The 21697-nt window shown below is 39.9% G+C and overlaps 1 protein-coding gene across 1 annotated transcript in view; it reads right to left on the reverse strand.

Moving 5' to 3' along the window:
• The window catches only part of NCOR1 (nuclear receptor corepressor 1), a 55866-nt gene that overhangs the window by 27458 nt on the left and 6711 nt on the right, over positions 1–21697 (reverse strand). The window contains exons 2-14 of the mRNA XM_066563219.1: positions 15044–15221; positions 13685–13815; positions 11985–12180; positions 10856–11038; positions 8846–8959; positions 7549–7605; positions 7044–7096; positions 6246–6312; positions 5692–5864; positions 3658–3748; positions 2969–3147; positions 2461–2515; positions 2176–2277 (exon numbers count right to left, since the gene is read on the reverse strand). Of these exons, the coding sequence (XP_066419316.1) occupies positions 2176–2277; positions 2461–2515; positions 2969–3147; positions 3658–3748; positions 5692–5864; positions 6246–6312; positions 7044–7096; positions 7549–7605; positions 8846–8959; positions 10856–11038; positions 11985–12180; positions 13685–13815; positions 15044–15151 (1509 nt within the window). The 5' untranslated portion in view covers positions 15152–15221. The remainder of the gene's footprint in view (positions 1–2175; positions 2278–2460; positions 2516–2968; positions 3148–3657; positions 3749–5691; positions 5865–6245; positions 6313–7043; positions 7097–7548; positions 7606–8845; positions 8960–10855; positions 11039–11984; positions 12181–13684; positions 13816–15043; positions 15222–21697) is intronic.

Genomic DNA, 21697 nt, shown 5'->3' on the forward strand with positions numbered 1-21697 from the left:
TAAGCCCATCCTGGAGCACCTCATAAATCTTACATGACTTGTGTTTGCCAATCAGCAAGAAAGTTTCAGGTTGCTCCTGAGAGATATGAAAAATATCAGCTTCAAACAAAGCTGGGGCACGGGAGGGGGAAGGGGTGAGCTGCTTTCTGCATCTGTAAGATAAAAGTTCTGGCAAGCCAGGCAGTTCAACCCTCTCAAGTTCTTTTTTACTAGCTGTTATAGGTGTTGCTAATTAATAATTAATAAAATTATAAATACAAATATGATTTTTTGCACCATGTAGTTCTTTACTATTAACATGCTAACTGCAATACTTCTGAATTTAAGCTTCCAGAAGTGGTAAAATTTCCCTTTTAGAGTGCTGAGAGTATTTCCTTGAGTTGGCAAGTCCAGCTCAACCCTCTCCAGAGCTAAAAACCTGGCACTTTCTTGCATCCTTCACAGAGCACACATGAAGCCTGGCCAGCCTTGCCCAAAGTTTAGGGATCTGCTGTAGCACTTAGAGTGGATCAACAACCAGCAATTACAGAGTACAACTCTGCTGCAATTCCAAGAGCAAGTAATCTGAGCTGAACAAACCTTCAGTGCTCCAACTGATGTATTCAGTTACTCACATATAAATCAGCACTCACAGGAGCAGTCACAAAGTCAGGCAGAGCACCTTGAGCTGAGTTCACCAAGCAAATCCATGCCCTTGTGTCTAAAGCTGGAATTAAAATCTTTATCCTATATACATTATCCAGGGAAAACATTTATGGATAGAAAAGTCCATCCAAATTTTGAATTCTTACATTTCAAATATTCTGACATTTAACAATGTGGAAAAGACATTTAAATATACAATAATGACTTTCTAAATATCTCATCATCTCCAGTTCCACTGCACTAGGCTGAGGCAGTTGTGTCTCCTCACCCCTCAACATGTGACACTTCCCATGGCCACACCAACCTCATCTTGCAGTGGCACAGGGAGCTGAGCCACTCCAAATGGCAGCACTACCTCTGCCAAGTGTCCACAGTGACTGTCCACATTTATTTCCATCTTCTTTTCATTTGCCACACATCCAGACTTTAACTGCAATCCTTCCCCAGCCACTACACCAACAGCAATGACCTTTCCCATTAAAAAGGATTATCAGAAAATCTAACAGAAGTCCTGGCAAAATTGAAGTTATTTCCAGTGATCTCTCCCATCAGACCAGAAGCTGTGTGAAATCCTGTGCACAATGACAATGACCTTATCCTAAGCAATCCATCATTTGTGGGGTACAGACAAGGTGCTCTGCCATGCCAGGACTCCTCTGGCACAACACCAGCCCATCATTCAAAGGTTTAAGAACAACAGCACCACAGAAGCACAACCCCATGGCTGTTTCTACTGAACAGGATCCACTCCTCAGTTGAAGCTGTTTGCAAAAATTTTATATTAAAAATATATTTGTACTGGGACTCCTAGAGAACGTTCAGTATTTGTGTATTTCAGTGCAGTATTTACTGCATTTACTGGCTTGCAGACCAGAGTTATGCAGTCTCAGAGTTTCAGGGTTATTTTTTCCAGGTTTTCCAATACCCACATTAACCCTGCTAGCCCAGCACATGTATTTATAAGCTTTTGGTACATAAAATGCTGCTCTTTTTCTCTCTGAAGACTTCCAAAGGAATACTTCCTGAATCAGCAGGATTTTTTATTCACATGCATTAAATTGGTCTCTTTCTTCTGGCTCTGAAGTTCCACTTTGACTTTGAGCCTGACCACCAAATAAAGATCACTATTAATTTCTGCTTTTTGACAAACACTGACATTATGAACTGATTATATATTTTCCACTGCAAGTCACATGCTAAACCTAATTTCTCTTGGCTCCAACATAGGAGTGGATGGATGGATTCAACCTCAATATCTGTGGCAGAGTCCTCAAAGAAAATGAAGTGTCATATTAAACCAAGTAAGAAATGTGCAAAGGAAGAAGATATTTCAGAGAATTAAAACCAAACTAATCAACATCACCTTTGAGGTCAGGATCACTTAAATTTTAAAAGGGCAACAATACAATAAAGGAAAAACAATTCTTTCCCCCCAATGCTTAAAATATGTTGCTATCTCAGATAATGAAACAGTTGTAAATAAGAAGCAATAAAATAACAATACCCAAGTGATGAATAAATTCACTGTACCTGGTTTCTTCCTCTGCGTTTGCCATAATTCCTTCGCACAAGGGCTTTATAATTTTCATTTTTCTTGGTCAAATAATAATATAATACACAGTCAGGAACATTCTAAAGTGAAAAAAGCAGGAGAAAGTAGGGTTTACTCCTAATGAAAAGATTTGAGTTTTTAATTTCTCCAAACACTTAAAACTATTCAGCCCCCAGACTAAAGTAAAAAAGTTTCTATTTATTATTATATTGGAAAGTTAAGGATGCCACCCTAAGCTCTATTTATATTAAAAAATGTCTTACCTTTCGTTCCAAGTAGGAAGCAATTAGACCAAAGTTCTTGGGATGTTGGACAAACCTTGAACAAATCAGAAATTATTTCAGTTTAACAACATAATCCATGATCCAACAAGCAAAACTATCTTGCAAACAATCTGTTCCATCAGCAAGCCCTTCATTTACACAAGTGAAATTAGCCTAAAAAGCCCAGTTTTCAGATTGTGTAAATTTAGAACTCAGCACTTAAAATGATAAAATGAAATTCCTTATCTACACTTTTCATTTTAATCTTAGCACAGAACTAAAGGACTTTTGAGAAAATTTTGTATTTAAGGACTAAATGCATGTGAGCACACCAGATGAAAAATAAGTCTAAAACTTTTGCAATATTCATGGCAGCCAATTAAGAACATTTTCAAATATTATTGCACAAAGGCTTCAGCATTCCTGATTTAGCTTTATGGGGTTGGGCATTTAACTGTTATTCTGTCATTGCAATGCAATAAAAAGAAAAGATAAGAAAGGCCATTACTTTTCCTTAAAAATCTCCTTCTCATGGTCTGTCCAGACATTCATGAACTGCCTGTCTTTATAAACCTTCATGGGATCCTCCATGAGCCCGTTCATGTTGATGAACTTCACCCTTCTCTGCTCTGCATCGAACATCATGGGAGGGATGACAGAGAGCTGGCGCATTTGCTTCTCATTATTCTGCAGAACAAAAGACAAAGTAAAGAACACCCAAAATGCTGCTACTGATGTTTACAGATCTTGAATCACAGCTCTTAAAGCTCCACATTCAGAGGCAGCTTGGAAGTTCTTTTGTACACAGCTCTGGCAGAAGTTGTCACTATCGCAATGAACGCTTCTGGGCAGCTAAAGGAAATAGTGGCACAACTGGTGAAACACCAAAATGATGGAGGGTTTGAGAAGAGGAAGAGTTTTCACATGTTTGTTACAGCTTTAAAAAACTAGGTTGCAGCAAGTTGCAATGAACAGCCACATGAGAAAAATCTAGGGCAGATACAATTAGAAAGCAAAACCCTCAAAAGAAAAGTGTTTGTAACATCTGCTTCAAGCCACACTTCACACAGATTCTCTTAAAGAGAGAAGAGCTTTCTCTTCTCAATGAAACAAACTCTCTACAAGACACCTTGCACTGCCAGTGAAAGGAGATTTATTGGCTGTGCTTCTACAGCAAAGCACAGGCACCAGGCTCACCTCCTGCTCAGAGAGCCCATCGATGATTTCTGAGATCTCGTGCTCACTTCTGGCAATGGTTGCTGAAAGGCCAGCCCCTCTTTGGCCAACTCTGAAACGAGGGGAAAACAGAAGGAAAAAGGATGAAGTGGAGATTAGCTCTATATCTGCAGGTTTTGTACACCACAACAACCTCCAGAATTCCTTCTAATGCTGCTAGCAGTCTCTCAAATCACCTAGGACTGGTCTTTCTTAAGGAGAGTCAGAGCACAACCCTGTCATGTCCTGCTTGGCTTTACAGGGAGTTTGCAAAGCTCAGCAGAAGGGGCACAAAAAAAGGTGTTACCACCAATTCCACGGCCAAGTAGGTGCTGCAGATAAATGAATTTGCTTCTGCTGAGCATGAGAAATGTTCATCAGTGGCACAGAAATATCCCCTTAATTAGTACAGCTGATACACCTTGAAAGAGCCTTTTTTGTTTTTTTAAGAAAACCACACTAAATTTGCCTTTCATCAATTTGGTCAAGTCACTAATACAGCACTGAGATTTGTTACAACAAAACAAAATTTTCCACCTGTGAATTGATGGGGAGAGCGGTAATTTAGAACAATTTTTCACCTTGTGATCTTTACCCTTAGGAACTAAAATATATACTACAGCATGTGGGTCAAAAAGCATTTCAGAGGTAAAAATCACTACTAAATGGAGAGACAAAGTATCTCAAAGATTTTACTGAATTCATCCATTTGCACAAAATCTGAAGAAAAAACCTTTCATTTTTACATGGCTTAGAGCACAGCTATAGACAGAGAGGCCATTATTTTACAGAATGTAAATATAATGTAAAGAGATGACCCCTCCCCAAGTAGTTTGCAATTACAAAGACATGAAATACTCTTAAAGTGAAACTTCTTATGTATGAGTGCTGTTCCCATTCTAACAGTTTACTTTCTTCTTTTCTTGATTCCAAAAAATCTTGCAGCCTTCACAGTGTATTGCAAACTCTCTGCTTTCCCCATGTTTGATGACAAAAAGGTGATGTAGACAGATGGTTCCAAGAGATGAGATTAAATCTTTATGGGGCTTGAACTCTCCAAGGTGTATTGAAATTATTTCAAACATCAGATAAACAGATTTCAACACAACAGAATCAAACTTGACCTAATTCTAATTTAAATCCTATCTCTCTACCTACAGCACTGCAAGGTGAACTCTCAAGTGAAGTGCATTTCATTCCTTTTAAGATTCCTTGTAGTTTCCATCTAACAAATGTCTGATAGATTAAAATTAAATAATAGGGCCTTAATTGTCACACCTTGAATATTTTAAAATGCAAAAAACTGTCTGGAATAAAATTACCTGGCAAGTATAATAAAAGATCAGTCAAACTGTTAATTAAGAAGATAAATGGTTTTTAAGTGTGGAGGCTAATGAATACAGGGATTATGAAACACAGGAGTAACACAGACAGTGATAGAAAAATACCAGTGTAAATGAGGGTGTGTGCCCAAAATGAACAGGCTCAAGGGAAGCTGATGCTCCAGCTGTCTTCAGAACCCCACAAACCCCTTTTTGAGCAGCTGAACTCTCCTCATCTCACTGACACCACAACCTCAGCAGCCTCTGCTAACTGGCCCTTTTCCTGTGTTCCTTTTGGAAAATATGGGGTTTGACAGCAGATCTGAAAAGGGACATGGAAAGGAACCCTGTGGCCATCACCACAGCAGCCTGAGAGACACCAAGGGATGAGCTGGCACTGCTGCCACACTGCAGCGGAGGGACAGCAAAGGGGACATGTGTGACAGTGGACAGATAAAGTCATGGACATCCTTAGGATGGGAAGTGAAACTGGAGCTCAATGCCACGGAAACACAGGGAACAAAGGGAAGAACATTTAACTTTATACTCTGTGACACACCCATATTCTTTTTAAAGTAATGAAGTCATGAACATAAAACTTAATCATTAAAATTAACTGATTTTATTATAAATAATTTTATAACTTAAGACTGAAGAGCTATTTTGCAGGAATATTTCAAATCTCCAGGAATACCTTTGGAATCTTTCTTGCTGTTCTCTCTGCTTCCTGATTTCTGGGAATTGTTTCTCATAGTACTCTCGTGTTTTGCTCTCCTTGGCTTTCCTGCGTGGATTATTTTCTATCCTGTCCACTTTCTTCTCCCATGCCTCCATCAGCTGATCATAACGTTGACAGATTTTCTGTTCCTGTTAAATTCCAAAAGCAAACCTTGATCTAAGCAAAATACACCAAGTGATCAGTAAATGTCACATGGGCAGGCTCCTGGAATGCACAGATTTTTCCTGCTCCAGTCCCTGCCATGCTGGAGATGACTTATACCAAATTTCCAGCACAGAGAAGGTGAGAAATTGGATACAAAAATGGAGATTTTTAATATTATACGTTATTTTTTTGCTTTACCCATCCTAGTGGTATTTGGTAATTGTCATTACTGCCTTCCAGAAATATCCCACACTTGTTTTAGCTGAAGGTCTTATTTTTCTAATCAATATATTTGGGAATGCAAGACAAGGGTCCAGACAGAAAAGCAGCCACATGCTCCTTTTAGAAAACCATGGTGCTCTTACCCGTTGTTTCCTTGCATGGTTCCTTCTTTTAAAGAATAGGATCAGCTTTTTCCTCATCACCTGGTTTCTGGAAAACAAAATTAGGGGAAAAAAGTGAACTATATAAAAATCAAGCACTTCAAAACTACTCAACAAAACCTATCTCAATTCGAGATGTCAGATCTTTATTATGAATAACAGTTTCAGGGTAAAAAATAGGGAAAATTCCCAATGAAGCTGAGATACCTAAATCACCTAATACTGTATTTTTTCAGAGAGGAGATTCTTGAAGATGGCTGGAATAAGCAATTGAGACACAAAAGGTTCCTATTTCAAAGCAGATGCTCTCCTTAACCACAAGAGAGATAATATGTTAAAATGAAAAAAAAAAAATTGGTTTTAAGCTATTATGCTTTTATGGGGGAAAATCTTTTCAATTCAGCCCTTAAGCTAAGTTTTCCAATATATTATTCAAGAAAGAAGTACTTTGGAACTGCTATAAAAATCTATTTGATAGAGTGGAGCAAGAATTACTTTTTTTAAGAGAAGTTTTTAAAGGACAACCAACTTAAGTTTTATTATTCATTTTTGTCTTTAAATAAAGATGGAAAGCCAGAGCTTCCCTCTGACTCCAGCACATATAATGCACACCTTGCAGAACTGTTTTATAAGAAATCAGAAAGTCACATGGACTGGAAGCTTTTAATTATGGTTTAATCTCACACATGCTATTTGGGGATGAGAACAATGAAAAATGTCAGGGAATGTTCAAGTCCAGATCCCCTGAATGGGACAATGAGAGGGAATTCAAGCACTCACGTTTTGATGTTTTCATGGTAGACCTTGGTGTCTGAGGGCTGGTTGTAAAGTGGCTGCAATTTGGGATGAGAAAGGAACACTTAGCACTTTGCAATGCATGGAACTCATTAAATGTGTATGCAGCACATTTAACAATATTTTAGTATTCTGAGAACAGTGCACTCAATCTGAGATGCAGCAGAGCTGAAGGGACTACAAGATATTCAGCACAAAGCACAGATTTCATTACTTAAAATTGGATTATAACTACTTCTGTGTATAATAGTACTTCATTTCTTCATACTTCAAACTGTTCTCTCAAATAGATTAAAATCTACTTTAAAAAGCACACTTACATGGCCAGTGAACTCACTCAAGCCCCAACTCACCAGTGCATTCAGACACACATTTCTTCTATACATACTCACAGAACTACAGCTGTTCAGCACAACAGAATTAGAGCAACTGGCAACACAGAAAATAGTACAAAAGGAGAAAAAAAAACCCCCAGAATTCCACAACTTACCAATTCAACTTTTGGACCAAGACCTTCAAAAATCTTGTGAGCTTCTTCTGCTTTTTTCTGCAAATAAGATTTTTTTGGTATAGTCTGAGTAAATCCTCTGAAGTTCATGTCAAATGTGGATCTGAACTCTATGTTCTCTGCTAAACCCCTGCCTGAACACACGAGATCCTTCTTAACCTACTTCTGCAATGTTGCCTCAGCAAACAAAGAAACCTGTACCTGAATTGTTTAGTAGTGACTCTGATCTCCCAGTCTGGAAGCTGATAGAGCATAAAAGCAGAAACTGACCTCTGCAGTTCAAAAAAAACCATGCATTTCTTAATACAGCAAATAATTCTAAAAAGGAAGAAAGGTTTCCAGTAAAATAAAGTATTATTAGCTTTGAAAAATGGAATTAAGAGACTAAAATTCTCCAATTGCCAAATCTGGGAGTGTGAATCCATAAGTACATAAACACACAAAGTGTGTCAAAGGTCCTTCATTCACAGCAAGTGAAAACCACAAAATAATTCTGACCCCTCCTTGCATGCTTGGGACACAGTTGTACTGTACAAAATCTAGCACTGTTTTGCAGGGGGGTTTTAATTCCTCAAAAAAACCCCAACCTATTGTAATAGAAGTTAGCTGTTCCTCTAAACTACAGAACAAAATTGGGAAATTAAACAAACATATACCACTCTCACAGAAGATCACAATACTTTCAAAACCCCCAGATATCTGACTCCCTAATCTCAAGCTACCATGGGAAAAAAAGGCAGGAAGCATTTTTGCTGTTACTGTTGGCAATATTACTGAGCTCCTGAACTTTTCTCACCACTTAAACAACACAAGCTCATAATTCACCCATATATTACTACTTAAGATTTGGATAAATGAACAGATATGAAGTGCCAGAAGTCAGAGTTTATAAAGAAGGCACAAAATCCTAAAACATATGCAGTTTTTTCTCTTCAGCTCATTTAAAAGTAGAATCTTCAGCCAAGTTTGTCAGCTCATGTGAGGAACAGGGAATTAAAGATGAATTTCTGAGGCATTTTTCATATCACACACTTAAAAGGATATATATGTGTGTTTATATATATCTATAATTCATGCATCTCAGCACAAGGATGAGACCCAAGGAAGATCGAAGGAAGATTCCCGTGCTCGAGAATAAAAATGTCATTAAAACATCTTTCATTTAAAGAAGCACGTGAATAGCAAAAGAGGGGTGGGCAAATCAGTAAAAGAGAAGACTTTGCTCCATGGAAGTAAAGGAAGACCTAATGAACGAGAGCTCAGAGGCAGTGGAACTCACCCGGTTCTCATCGTAAATGATCTGGACGATGCTGCGGTGCTTCTGCTCCACGGGAGGGGGGGACACCGGCCGCTCCGGCTCCGGAGGCTTTGCAGCTTCTTCTTCAAGTTGTTGCTAAGAGACCAAAGAAAGAAAATCAGCCATCCATGTTCCCCCCAGCAGGAATTAGTCACCAGAGATAAAATACGCAGCTGATCAGTCAGCGCTGCCTCTTATTTCGTTTTGCGCTGACAAGGAATGAATGAAATGGTTTTAATGCCCACAGGGACAATAATAAGACTATTTTTTGTACTATTGGTGACTCAAATTACCTGTTCACAAGACTCACCTGCCTTGAACCAGACTTGTTTCAGCTTGACAGTTAAAGCCACTGTCACTTTGTAATTTATCATTATTTAACTCTAAACAAAAGTATCAACTCTGGAGAACAGTTACATCAGAGTCGCCTTCTCACAGTGGAAATAAACCACAGAGCTGCCTTTCTGCACTGTAGATGTTCAAGTGTCACCATAACTGCTGTCTTATGGCTTCAAAAGGTACAAAAGTCCTTCTAACACACCACAGAGAACATCATTCTAAAGGTACTTCACAGCAAAAATAAACCACTCCACATGCATTAAAGTTCCAAGACTGTTACAATACCAAACAAGCAAAGAAAAAAAAGAAAAACCAAAAGCAAAAAACCCACCCTGTACTCCTTTCCTAGCTAACTACTACCTTTCCTACTAAATCTACTGCTGTGATTTACTTTCACATCAAATACATCTGGTTCAGTGACACCTTCATTTTTAAAATATCCTTCACCTGTGCCTGCCACAAATATACAGCAAAGAACTTCTGACACCAGGGATCCATCCTGCTTTACAGTCCTGGCCAGAATGTGCTACACTGCTGTGCAAGAATTCCCTAAAATATTTTAGCAGAATGTCCTAAGACCTGGGCTCAATTATTTCAACATCAACTTTGTAGTTTTTTTTAAAGTCAAATCATAGACAAATGTGCACAAATGACCCTTCATAGATGAGTTGCACAGCACTTGCTGATTTTGTGGAAAAGTGCACAGGGTGATAAGCATCATTACCACACAAACAGGTACTCAGAGACATCCTTTTTTTGTTGTTGTTTTTCTGCTGGAGGTCACTTTACAGTTCATTAAAATTCAGACATAATTAAACACTTCCAGACCATAAATTGTCTGTTTGTTTTCCTGGATCTACAAGTTAACAAATCCTACAGTGTAACTCTCATTTCCTCCAGAGTTCCAACTAGAAGAGTAAAGCTGGCACTTTTTCTATCTGGATCTTTGAAAGTCAGAAAAGGAAAAGGAAACAAGGACTTTGTTTTTGTCAATGACTAACAGATGCCTCGATTGAAGGGTGGGTTTACTTGGCCACAACAGCTACTGGGAAAGCAACAACTTCTGCCAGCAAACACTTCCTTTGCTTCCAGTGGCTGAAGTGCAGATCTCTGATGCAAAGCATGGCCAGGGCCATACAAAAACAAAGTGATATTTCCTTTATTTCTCTGCTCTCTGTGTTTGTTTGCACCTCTCCTACTGCACTTTCCCCCAAGGCTGGCCCTAGCTCCAGATGTGAGGATCTCTTGCCCTTGGGAAAGCAGATGATCCAGGGGCTTTTGTACAAGCTCTGGTTTTGGAGATGCATGCAAGGGATTCTCCCCTTGCACAGACTGCAAAAGAAGAAAGATGATCCTCCCCTCAGCCAGCAGGCAGCTCTGAAGCTGAAATTACAGTCACAGTGCCCTTGTTTCACAGCAGTTTCAAATATAAACCCATCCTACTGCTGCTGTTCCTACATGGCTTTCTCCTGCTTTCAAAAATGTTTAGAACTGCGTGACATCCAACTTATTTAAAACAAAATCACACACATAACCCTTCCTTTTCAACTTCTTCATCTGATTCATGTAACCAAAAAATTCACCATCGCCAAATGAGGTTTTTCCACCCCTCTTTCACTGGCAGAAAACAAGAGCAGTGCCTGCTGTGCTTACTTGCTTTTTCTTCAGTTTCAGGATTTGCTGCTCCACTTTTGCAATTTCACGATCGACGCGGTCCATGCTCTGGATCAGTTCTTCCTTTGACAGCTTGGAAGGTGAAGCATTTTGGTCCTCCCCACAAGGCTGACCAGAAATTGGAGAAGATGGTCCCTCATGCTTTCCTCCAAAAGCTGGGTCCTTCCATGGGCACAGGAGATGGGGGGAGACAGAGAGGAAATCAGTCATAACTTGGGAATGAGCACCCAGTAACCAAACATCCAGGAATGAACAATTTCCAGTTATCTGTATCTCTGTTGAGAGGTCAATTAAAGTTTTCATAATACTCTAAATCTTTTATGATACTGCAATTTCAAAGGTTTTTTTTTTAAAACACCATACTGCAGTATTTCCCTTGAAAGCAAAATAAGACCCAAACCCCTTCCTTTTAAAATACATCTTCATAAATTTTAGCAGTAACTTTGATTTTTAAAGGGAGGGCTACTTGAGAGCCACTCCTCAGTACTCTGCACCTATACTGAGGAGGATATTCTTGAAGATAATCATGACCAGCCTGATAAAGCACATCTGGAGTTAGTTGTGGCTATAAATGTGAAGTTCTCTTGAATTTAGCTCTAATATTCAATATCTAAAAAAGAAAATACCCACCCCAAACTAGATTGTCCTAGATTTACCCAAAATGAGACAGTGACAAGTATAATTAGTGTTATGTAAATAAGCAGATTCATTTCAAATGCTTAGAAGGGAAAAGGGGGTGGAAGGAAGTACTTTGATTATTCAGTCCCAATGTTAATTACAGGAAAAAATGGACTTGCATGGATTTGCCAGCAGCTTTCAGCTGAAAAGCAGAAATATCTCATGCACTATGCTACAATCATTTTACAACTGAGATTTGAGTGACTTAAGAGAGTAGTGGCAACTCAGAATTCCAGTCTATTTACTGTGTTTGAGTCAGACTGTAAGAGAGTAACACTGACTCATGATCACAGCTTCTGATCATGTATAAAAGTAAATTTTTGGGATTAAAGAAAAAACCGAAACAAACAAAAAAATTACCTAAGAGAAAAAAACTGATTAGCAACACAGAAAGTTAGACCTTCAGCACTGTGACAGCAAATGGCTTTACCTTCTTAATATCTGCAGACCTCAACCCTTCCTGCAGAGGATGCACTAAAGGCAAGACAGTGGCTGCACTGACACGCTGGAAATGGGAATCAGACACTTGCTCAAGACGTGGTCGCTTAGACTCCAGAGAATCATGATCAGTCTGAGATGGACCTGGATGGAACTGCTGTTCATATCCAGTTCTCCTTTCCTGAGGCCTGGACAAAAGAGATTAACTGTTAAAATATACATTTTTGATATGAGAAGAATCTTCAAAGCTTTTTAATTTTAAAGGAGATGTCATTTGGTGAAGCTCCTTCTAAACAGTAAAGCAGATAAATGTTTTTAAATATGACTTCAAAAATACAACAGTTAAAACCCATTAGAAAATAGGAAGTGAACCTGAATCTCAGATGAAAGACACTCCTATCATTACACAACCTTAAAGAAACTCAGCTCTGCTACAAGGATATTGTTCAAATCAAAGATCTGATTAAAATTATAAACCCACCAAAAATCCACAAGAAAAACACAGTACCATATTTCACTGAAGATGGCCACAACAGCTCCATTATTGAATTTTTGCAGCCAAATAATTTTTAAATATACACAGAACACTTGAGATGAGCCATGAGTCTGTTTGGAACTTGATCTCTACTAAAATGCTACTCTGTGACAGAAGCAGTCATTGATTCAATCCATGAGTCATTTGAAGACTCCTCCTTCTCAGAAAAATGCTCAACAGTTATCACTTGGTGCTCGCAGTGCAGTGCACAGGATGCCCATAAAAGACCCTCATAGGCTTCAACATCTTCCTATGAAGTGCCACTGAAGAGATGACAGCAGCAGTTTCCTGCAGTTGGCCAGAACTACCAAATAAGCTTTTACAAATTTACAGTCTGGGGGGGGTGTGATTTACTACTGCTATAAACTCAATTTTGAGAACTCTAAAAGCTGCTGTGATTCTCAGCACTAAAACAGAGCCTTACTGACATTTTGCTGACACGAGATGAAGGCAATATGGGAGCCCCAGATTTCACTATCATCAAGTTATTTCTGGGAATATCCTAATGAGATTTTAAGCCAGACCAGTATTTACATAACATTCATCATGGGTATTTGTTCAGAACCAGATCGGTCAGTTACAGCCAAAATAAACCTCCAGCAGTAATCCTGCATATAAAGTTGCTTCTAGCAGATATACTCACTAAGAGTCCAAGGCAAAAGAAGGTTTGTACAAGCAGTAAGTGCAAGAAAAGTGGTTGTTACAGGCCCTAACACTTACTTATGATTGTACAGCAGCAGCCTAACACACAAAAGAATTGAGGGCATAAATCATATTTAAATCTCTTCCCTAAAGAGAAGCATGTTCCTGCTAATTTACTACAATCCAGTTAATACTATTCTGATCTGTAGTGGGATTTTAATCTCTGAATTTCATGTTCAGAGATTATTCAGTGATCTTCAAATGGATGCTTGACATTGTCTGAAAACCTTCAGACAATGAGGCCTGAAGTAGTACAGCAGTACAGCAATGATGATGCACGTTGATCATCCCTCAGCATCCCCCATGCACTGATCTGTTTCACTGGGAAGAAGATATTGGCAAAGTGAAAGTGAACTCTGATTCCCTGCTGCTGTCCACTCTGCGTCCTCAGGTAACCCCAGAGCAGCTGCAGGCACGAGATTGGAGCTGCCACCCTTCCAGATCAGCCTCCTCACCTGTCAGAGCCCGGGTGGAACTCGGAGAGCAGCGAGGGCCGGCGCCGGAGCTGCTGCTGCTGCTGCTGCAGGAGCTGCGTGGCCTGGCTGACCTCCAGGTGAGAGGAGCGATAGTCGGGAACGGCGAATTCCTGAGGGGAACACCTCTGGTGTTAGCAGGAACAAAGGCATTCACTGACCACGATCGCTTCCAAAGATATTGAATATGGGGTGACACCAGATTGACAAAGTCTTATTCCGGCTCAAAAAATGTTTGCGAATGGCAGTTCCGAGGTTTAAATAAACTTTAAAGAGACTAAATATTTATACTAGGAATTCCACCTAATTTATTAGCAACTTCTAACAAAACACAGATGAGTCAGCAGCAAGCAGATGAATAGCCTTTAAAAAACATCCTCTAAAATCAGTCTTGCACATCCAACTGCAAAATGGCAAAATGAGAGCAACCTCGAGGCAAATTCTTGTTACCACCTCAAGACATTTTTATATCAGACATTATTAATCAGGACTAAGAGTCACACAAGATGCATCTTGCAATTGCTACAATCTACAATCAAAGTGAAGAACAAGATTATTTATTTGTATTTTTGTGTGATTGACTACTTGCTTTTAAAAATTATATGCAGCTGGCTCTGACTGAAGAGAAGCTCTACAAGACATGTAATAGATCATTACCCATGAGATGCAGTTTTCATAAATTATCTAAAAATAAACACAGAGCAAGCCATAAAGCTTCAGTTTTTGAATTTCTTTTTGATAACATGGAAGTAGAAGAAAGTATCATCCAAAGTATCTGCAGCAGGAGGAGAGCGTCATGAAAATGAGGGAAACCTGAACTGTTGTAAAGCCAACAGCTGGTCCTCCACAGCACAGAGCACAGGATGGCAGAACAAAAGCTTGGCAGAACTGAGCAAGTTGGATATCCTTAGAAATCCTTTACTCCCATTCTGGCCAGCAGAACTCAGCAGGCAGCACTGGTACAGCTGCTGCAGAAAAGAAATCAGCGTAATACAAGTTTTTACACATTCTCCACCTTGCACAGAATTTTGACAAGTCCCACACTTAACTTCCAGAGATTCTAGCCCAATACTGCTATAGAAGTTTAGGAACACAACCCCAGCTGAATTTATTCAAACCATGAGAATCCAATGATAAAACCAGGCCGTTTATATTAATAAAGGGCAAGGAGGGCAAAGTAAAACAGCAGAAGCCACCCCAGCGGTATTTAACTAAGCAGCTCTCCCAACAGGGCTCGTGGATGTGTTCTCAGATGTGAACGAGTTGTGTTATCTTGTTTTAAAAAGCAGAATGAATCCCTTTTCGGCAGGGCCAGCCCTCCAAGTGCAGAGTGTCCCTTACCTGCTGGTGGCGGCTGCTGGGGAAGCTGTACTGCACCGAGTGCGGCGGGTACCGGCTCTGCTCCGTGCTGAAAGCTCCTTGGTTCGGAGGGTAGCCTGAACTTGACATTATCAGGGAAGGAGTCTCCACCAAGCTGCGAGATCAAGACCAGCAAGCAATCATGTTTCTAGGAAACCGCCTAAAGGGAAAAAGATCGCTGATAAGCACTGAAGTACCAGATGTACTCACAATACATTACAGCCATAGTCACCTAAGCAAAACAACCATTACCAGTAAAAGCTTTTTCCTGATGTATTTATTTAATAGGTTACTCCAGTCTGAAACATGTTAACGGGTCTTAAATGGGCTCAAAATGAGACGTGTCAGCATTGTCTACACAAAGATTTGAGGATTATACTGTCGGAATACATCCTTTTACCAGTTGACTTTGAATTTGATAAGAAAAGTAGGTCACTTTAAATAAATTTTAAAGAGCTTATAAGTCTATAGCTGGATTCTGCATTTACAGTAAATTTCCTTAGCACAACATGAAGTTCACTTTTGTTTCTTCTACAAAGTTTTTGGATTCCATGAACTGTTGCTGACTTTCAGACCCAGGTAGTCTTAGGGCTGCACTCAGTGTCATCTACAGTTCACAAAATCCCAGTGCTTTAGTCAGGCCCTGAATGCCATCACCAACCATCCAACAGCAGCTTAACTCAAGCAGTCAGGAAAAAAGGCACTCACAAAGCAGAAAACCAGCTCTGCTTCAAATGCCAGCATAGTTTGGCTCCTACAGGATGCCAAAAACTGAATCTTACTACAAAGCCTGAAAACAATCCTGCTTAGTTGACAATCAATGGCTACTTTGCCTCTGCTGCATTCTCCAGCTGCAGATGGAGAGCAAACACTGAGCTGCAAACTGATTTTAAATACTGCAGCAATCCAGACAAGTTCCCCAGCAAAGTCTGTGCCTGCCTGAGGCTGGGTATACCTCCAGCTGCTGAAGATCCAAATAAACTGATTCAATCCTGCTCCCCATCAGGGTTTGGAGTGGGTAAATTATGGCTCTAAGCAAAAAAGTGGGACATAAATATATTTTAAACAGAAAATACTTTTCTCTGATAGTTCAAAAGATGCAATTCCGGGAGCCTGTGTATTAAATCCAGAATTCTATGAGATGTGGAGCAAATTCTCAACCTGTTGCCCAGAGCCCAGCAGACACATCAGACCTTCAAATAAACTGTTGATCTCTGCCTCAATGGCTACATTTCACAGCACATTAATCCACAGCATTTCACAGACATCACCTATAAATTGCATTTTCCATTATCAGTCAATAGGCAAACCAGCTCAGCAAAGAGCAAGCTATACAAACAGATCTTAAAGTATATCTGTAATATTTTACAATTTCTGTTCTGGTCAGGGGATTTTCCCTCCTTAACTCTCCATCAAACCAAGCTTTACATGTTGAACTACCAGAATAATGAGACAAATTCACATTTACCTCTTAAACCCAATTTTCAGCTATGAAAAATCCAAGAAAAAAACAAAAAACCAACAGTTTCTCTTTCAAAGCAATACAACAGATCACTAGTAGTGTGCTTTATAGTACACCATAGTGGCTATACATCTATTTATAGCAGCTATACATCTATTATAGTACCTATAATTCATATCCAAGTGACAAGCTGTAACAGAATGCTTCACCATTAACATTTATTATTCCTCACCATTGACACTGCATTCATTGGAGTACAGCTTTACCTGCTCTGTGATGGTCTAATGGCTCTGAGTCATAGGATTTCCATTTCATCAAGGCACAGTGTCACAAAGGCAGCAGGTTCAGCTGCACACGTTGTGAGAGCAGAGAGCTGTCCCTGAGCACTCCACAGCACCCCTAAACCCCAGCCCCAGCCAAAAGAAAACCTCTGCTTTGCCTTTCTTAGGTGGACTTTCACAGGAATGAAAGCTGTGGCACAGAGCTGCCAGCTCCATCCAAGGTTTGCTGATGGGATAACTCCTCCTGTCACAGGCTGGGGCACTTTCATCAATAATGAACTGGCTCCATGGGATAAAGATGCTCAAACACTTGAAGGTTATGGAAATACAAATCTCAGTTTGATCAATTGCTGATGCCCCAACCTGTGCTCCCTCAGCAGTTTCATGTGCAGAGATCTGAAGAACCTGGGGATGCAGAGGGGATCAGGAAAGAAATCACACACAAATATAGGTCAACCACTGCACGATTCAAGGTCCTTCCCAGTTTCTCTCTGTTAAGTTACATTTGCTCCTTATTCCCACAATATTCAGTCAAACCCCCAAGTTGATCATTAACCCAGATGCTGAAAGTTCAAGCCATGCTCACTTTCTATGATGCTATAAAAGCCATTTCTCCATTCTCAGAGACTTCAGCAGACACAGTGTTAGGTTGGGGTTATCTTGAAATCTTTCACAAGCAACTGCAGGGAGAGGGCTTGACCATCTCTCCAGATTCTGCACTGACATAGAAAGATGAGAGACAGGGCGTGGAGTACAAGAATGAGCATCCTGCATCCATCCAAAAATGTCAGCCTAAACCCCCTGATAACTACAAGTTTTACATAATAAATAGGACAACATTGAACCTGATGACTTTCCTATTGAAAACTGCAAGTGTGATCATGTTCATGGTGGAATTTTTTTAAAAGGGGAATAAATGAAAGCTGCCAGCAGAGGAAGGCAACAAGGAGCATTAGAGATTACAATCATGGTAAATATGAGAGGTGAGAACCACAGAGAGGAAAAGAAGAAAACATGAAGTTATCAGAGGTGGGGGACCATTCTTCCTCCTCCCTGAGGGAACTGGCAAAACAGCAGCAGAGATAAGGGGGTAACAGCAGAGGAAAACATGTGGTCACATATTGGCAATTACAAGGTGGGAAGGGAGCTGAAGGATGGGGATCCTGCATGGGATTTCATTTCTTTCAAGATAAAATCAACCCCGGAGTACAAACACGTAAAATGACACTGAAGTACAACATTCCCTCCCTCTAAGCCTCCTTTTCCTGCTAGACACATCCACATGCCTGCACTCTCTCCTGATCTGACCCCTCATCTCCCAGGCTCCTACAGCATGAGCTTGTTTATCCTCTCTGCTGAGAGGAGAGGGATTTTTTCCCAATTTTTGCCAGTAGAATTACCACTGATATTCTGCTCGTTTCTCCCTGTCTGCAGTTGTGGATGGAGGTGCTTGACTTCAACTCCTATTTCTCTGCAGGCAACCTCTGACCTGTGAGCCAAAAGCATCTGCCTCTCTCTCTTCAGCATCTGCTCACACATTTGCAGCAGACACAGATTATTCTCCATCAATCCAGTTCCTGGGCAGGCAGGGCAGTGCCAGCTTCCTGCTGTAACCTCTCCAAGTTCCATACATCCAGATTATGTTTAAATACAGCCATCCTTTTGCCTAAAACTGTAAATGTGTGTGCAGCCTGTAAACAACCCCATCCGGGCTTTCCTCCCTGCTGTATCCTTTCATTAGTCATGACAAACTCCTCTTGCTCTACCCAAAGCCAACCAGAATCCTCCTGGAAAGTTCCTCACTGTTTATTAACTCTCTCTGCCTCTGGGATCCTTGCACTGCTTTCCTCTCCCCTGCCAGAACAGAGGCTGCTCATCTTCATTTTCAGCACCCTTGATAAATTACAACACCAGAAATCAGCTTCCAACCCAGCTCAGTGACAGCAAGATTCTATTTTTCAGACAAGTATTTTTGTACCTTTTCATATTATTCTGCAAATTTCAGAGGTTAAATATATAAATGTTTAAAAGAGCTGTTACAGACTTTGGAATTCTGCCTCATGTCTCACAAAGATAAAGTTGGGTCATGAATACTTTCATACAGCTGCCAACCAGGCTGGCAAATTGTCTGTCTCATCAAATATTGACAATTAGAAGGGGCAGAAAGAAATATTTCTTGTTTTGCAGTTCAGAAGCCAGAAATTGTGCTATAATGTCCAATTTCACTGACACTCCCATATTCAACAGCAAAACAGGAAACCCAGTAGCATCAAATGGATAATATTAAAAAAAATTAAAAATTACAGGACACATAGAAGCAAAGAATCAAAAAAGAAGCAGTTAAGAGAAGATACCCAGGGGAGAAAAAGCAATGACAAGAGTAATGGATTCAGGAACAGTGAAGAGATACTTGGCCTGGTGTTAATTTGAGCTTCTCGGGCAAGGAAATGATTTAACAATGTTTATTTCTAAAGGTATGATGATATTTCTGTCGTTGGCCAGCTCAAACTACTGAACAGATCCTATTCAGAATTCCCTTCAAAGCTACTGTTCACACTTACATTCACCATATGCAGGGAATTTTGAGTAAGTTGGAAATAATTTGGAACTGAATATTATAATGACAACAATCACGGCGTAATTTCAGCCTGATCTCCAGAACTCAAAATGCTTCAGGAGCAGAAGTACAAACTATCTTCAGCAGACATGTGGGAAAATGAGTCACAGAAAGGTTAAAAAATCTATCAAAGACTCCCCAGGAAATAGTCAAAGTCTGAATCAGAAATAAGACTCGATTCCTGCAGCACTTTGAAGGCGCTGCCTGAGTGAAGCAGCTCTTACTTGGAAAAACACAGCAGGTTAAAAACTGGGGCTATTTTTAGCAGGGCAGCTCCCCAAAGCCCTTCACTGTGTGCCACACAGACCTGAGAGCAGCTGTCCCAGGGCAGGGCAGTCACCTGCTCCCCTTGCTGGAATATCCTGTCTCCAGCTCCTACCTTCATGGACAAAAGACCAGTCTCATGGGGAAACTCAGTTTTCCTTCAGCTATCCAAACCAAGCTGACATTTCTGCATTTAGAGCCATTTTCATGCCATCTTGAAGTGCTTAACCAACATTTGCTAATTAAATTCACATCCTTTCGGGAATTTTCCTCATCTTGTTTTTGAGCAAACTAAGTGTGATATAAAGAGTGCAAAGAATGAGATTACAGTCTAACCCGAGTTGGGGGATTTTGTTTTTAAATCAGCAGCTTTAGTAAATTGAGCTCTGATGTAACTAACCCATGGCAGAGCAAGGGAGGCTCTGCCTTGCACAGGGGATCTACAATGAATCACAAAATGAATTCAGGGATATTTATTCAAAGTTTACTCTGGCAAGAGAATGAAGAGTGAAGGGAGTGTTTTAGCAGTTGGTCTGAAAGGCCTTATCCAAGGCATGACAACAATACTTGGGAATAATTACTTCTGTGATTTCACTTCATCAAAAGGTAGGAAACTACCTCATGGAAAAAACCAAAATCAGGCTATATTTATGGACCAGCCTATTAAATCACACTGACCAGACTTCAGGAATTACAGATCCTTCAAGACACAACGCTTCAAATGGCATAAAACAAATCAAAATTACAAGTCAAGAGTCACATAAGCAAAAACCCTTCAGTGTACTGCTAGCTTTGCAAAACAAATCTTGCCAGAAGTATTTTGTTTTACCAGGTAATCATTAACCTGTTCAGACACCCAAACCAAAATATCAACTCTGCATCCTGGGGATGTGCCATACACCAGAAAACACTAATATGCCCATTCAAGACAGATGGCTAAAAATAGCTCAATGGGTCCAATTCCATAGAAGAAGTTATTTCTTTGAATTGCTGGACACAAGGCTGAGTGTCATCTCCCATCTGAAATCCCTGTGCTCAGAACATTACCAATAGGGCTGCAAGCTCACACTGCCTTAACAGTCCAGAAAATCTACCCTAAAAAATCACCAAACACTGCCAGAGCACTCATCAGTCCTCCAGTCACTCCTCAGCAAAGTCAAATGGCATTTATTCACATGGCAAAATGGATGGGATGGGAAGTGAGCTACAAGATCAATAGATAAGACAATCCTGAAAGGTAGAAGGTTTTCATTCAAGAAGGTTGATGCCTGAGCAGATTTAAGATCATTCTGTGCTTTAAAACTGAAGGACCTGTATTCCAGCTACAATGGCCAAGCTTACAGATGAGATGTACTGCAAAGTATGAAAATCTGCTGGGCATACTCTCTAAAAGATGAAAAATTCTTTGTGTGCTACAAGCAAAAAAAAACATGTTCAAAGGTCAAAACTAAAATTAAAGCCAACTTGAGTAATGGTCATTTAAATATGCCCCAGAGTTCTGTGCTTCCCATTTCTGCAGAACACAGGCGTCATCCCCAAAGCTCAGGGCCTCTTCCACACTTTTTCTAATCTTTCTTTCACTCTTTTTTCACTCAATTTTATGCTGCAGAATTCTCAAAAGCTTGTAGTCAAAGCACAAGGACATATGCCATTGGAATGGACAGAAACAATGAATGTATTTTCTCCAAGTTGAGAACAAGTCACTGCTGAATTTTCCAAGACAATTCCACATGTGCAAATGCCTTTTCTTCTTCTGTGACAGACAGAACCATAAATTTCCAAATATACCATAAATTCCCAAGAACTTTAATCTCATTCAGTTGCACTCCCTCTACTCACAAAGTTATTGATGGAAAAATCATTATTTCTATCCCTGCTAGAAGTACAGTACAAAAGTTACATCTGTGAGGCTGTGTTTTACTACCAGCACTGAACAACATTCTCCCCATTAATTATTAACATCATATAAATCAACCAACAGGAGTATTTGAAAAATAGATGCCTAGAAAAGT

This window comes from Molothrus aeneus, chromosome 20, assembly GCF_037042795.1.
Source record: "Molothrus aeneus isolate 106 chromosome 20, BPBGC_Maene_1.0, whole genome shotgun sequence".
NCBI lineage: Eukaryota > Metazoa > Chordata > Aves > Passeriformes > Icteridae > Molothrus > Molothrus aeneus.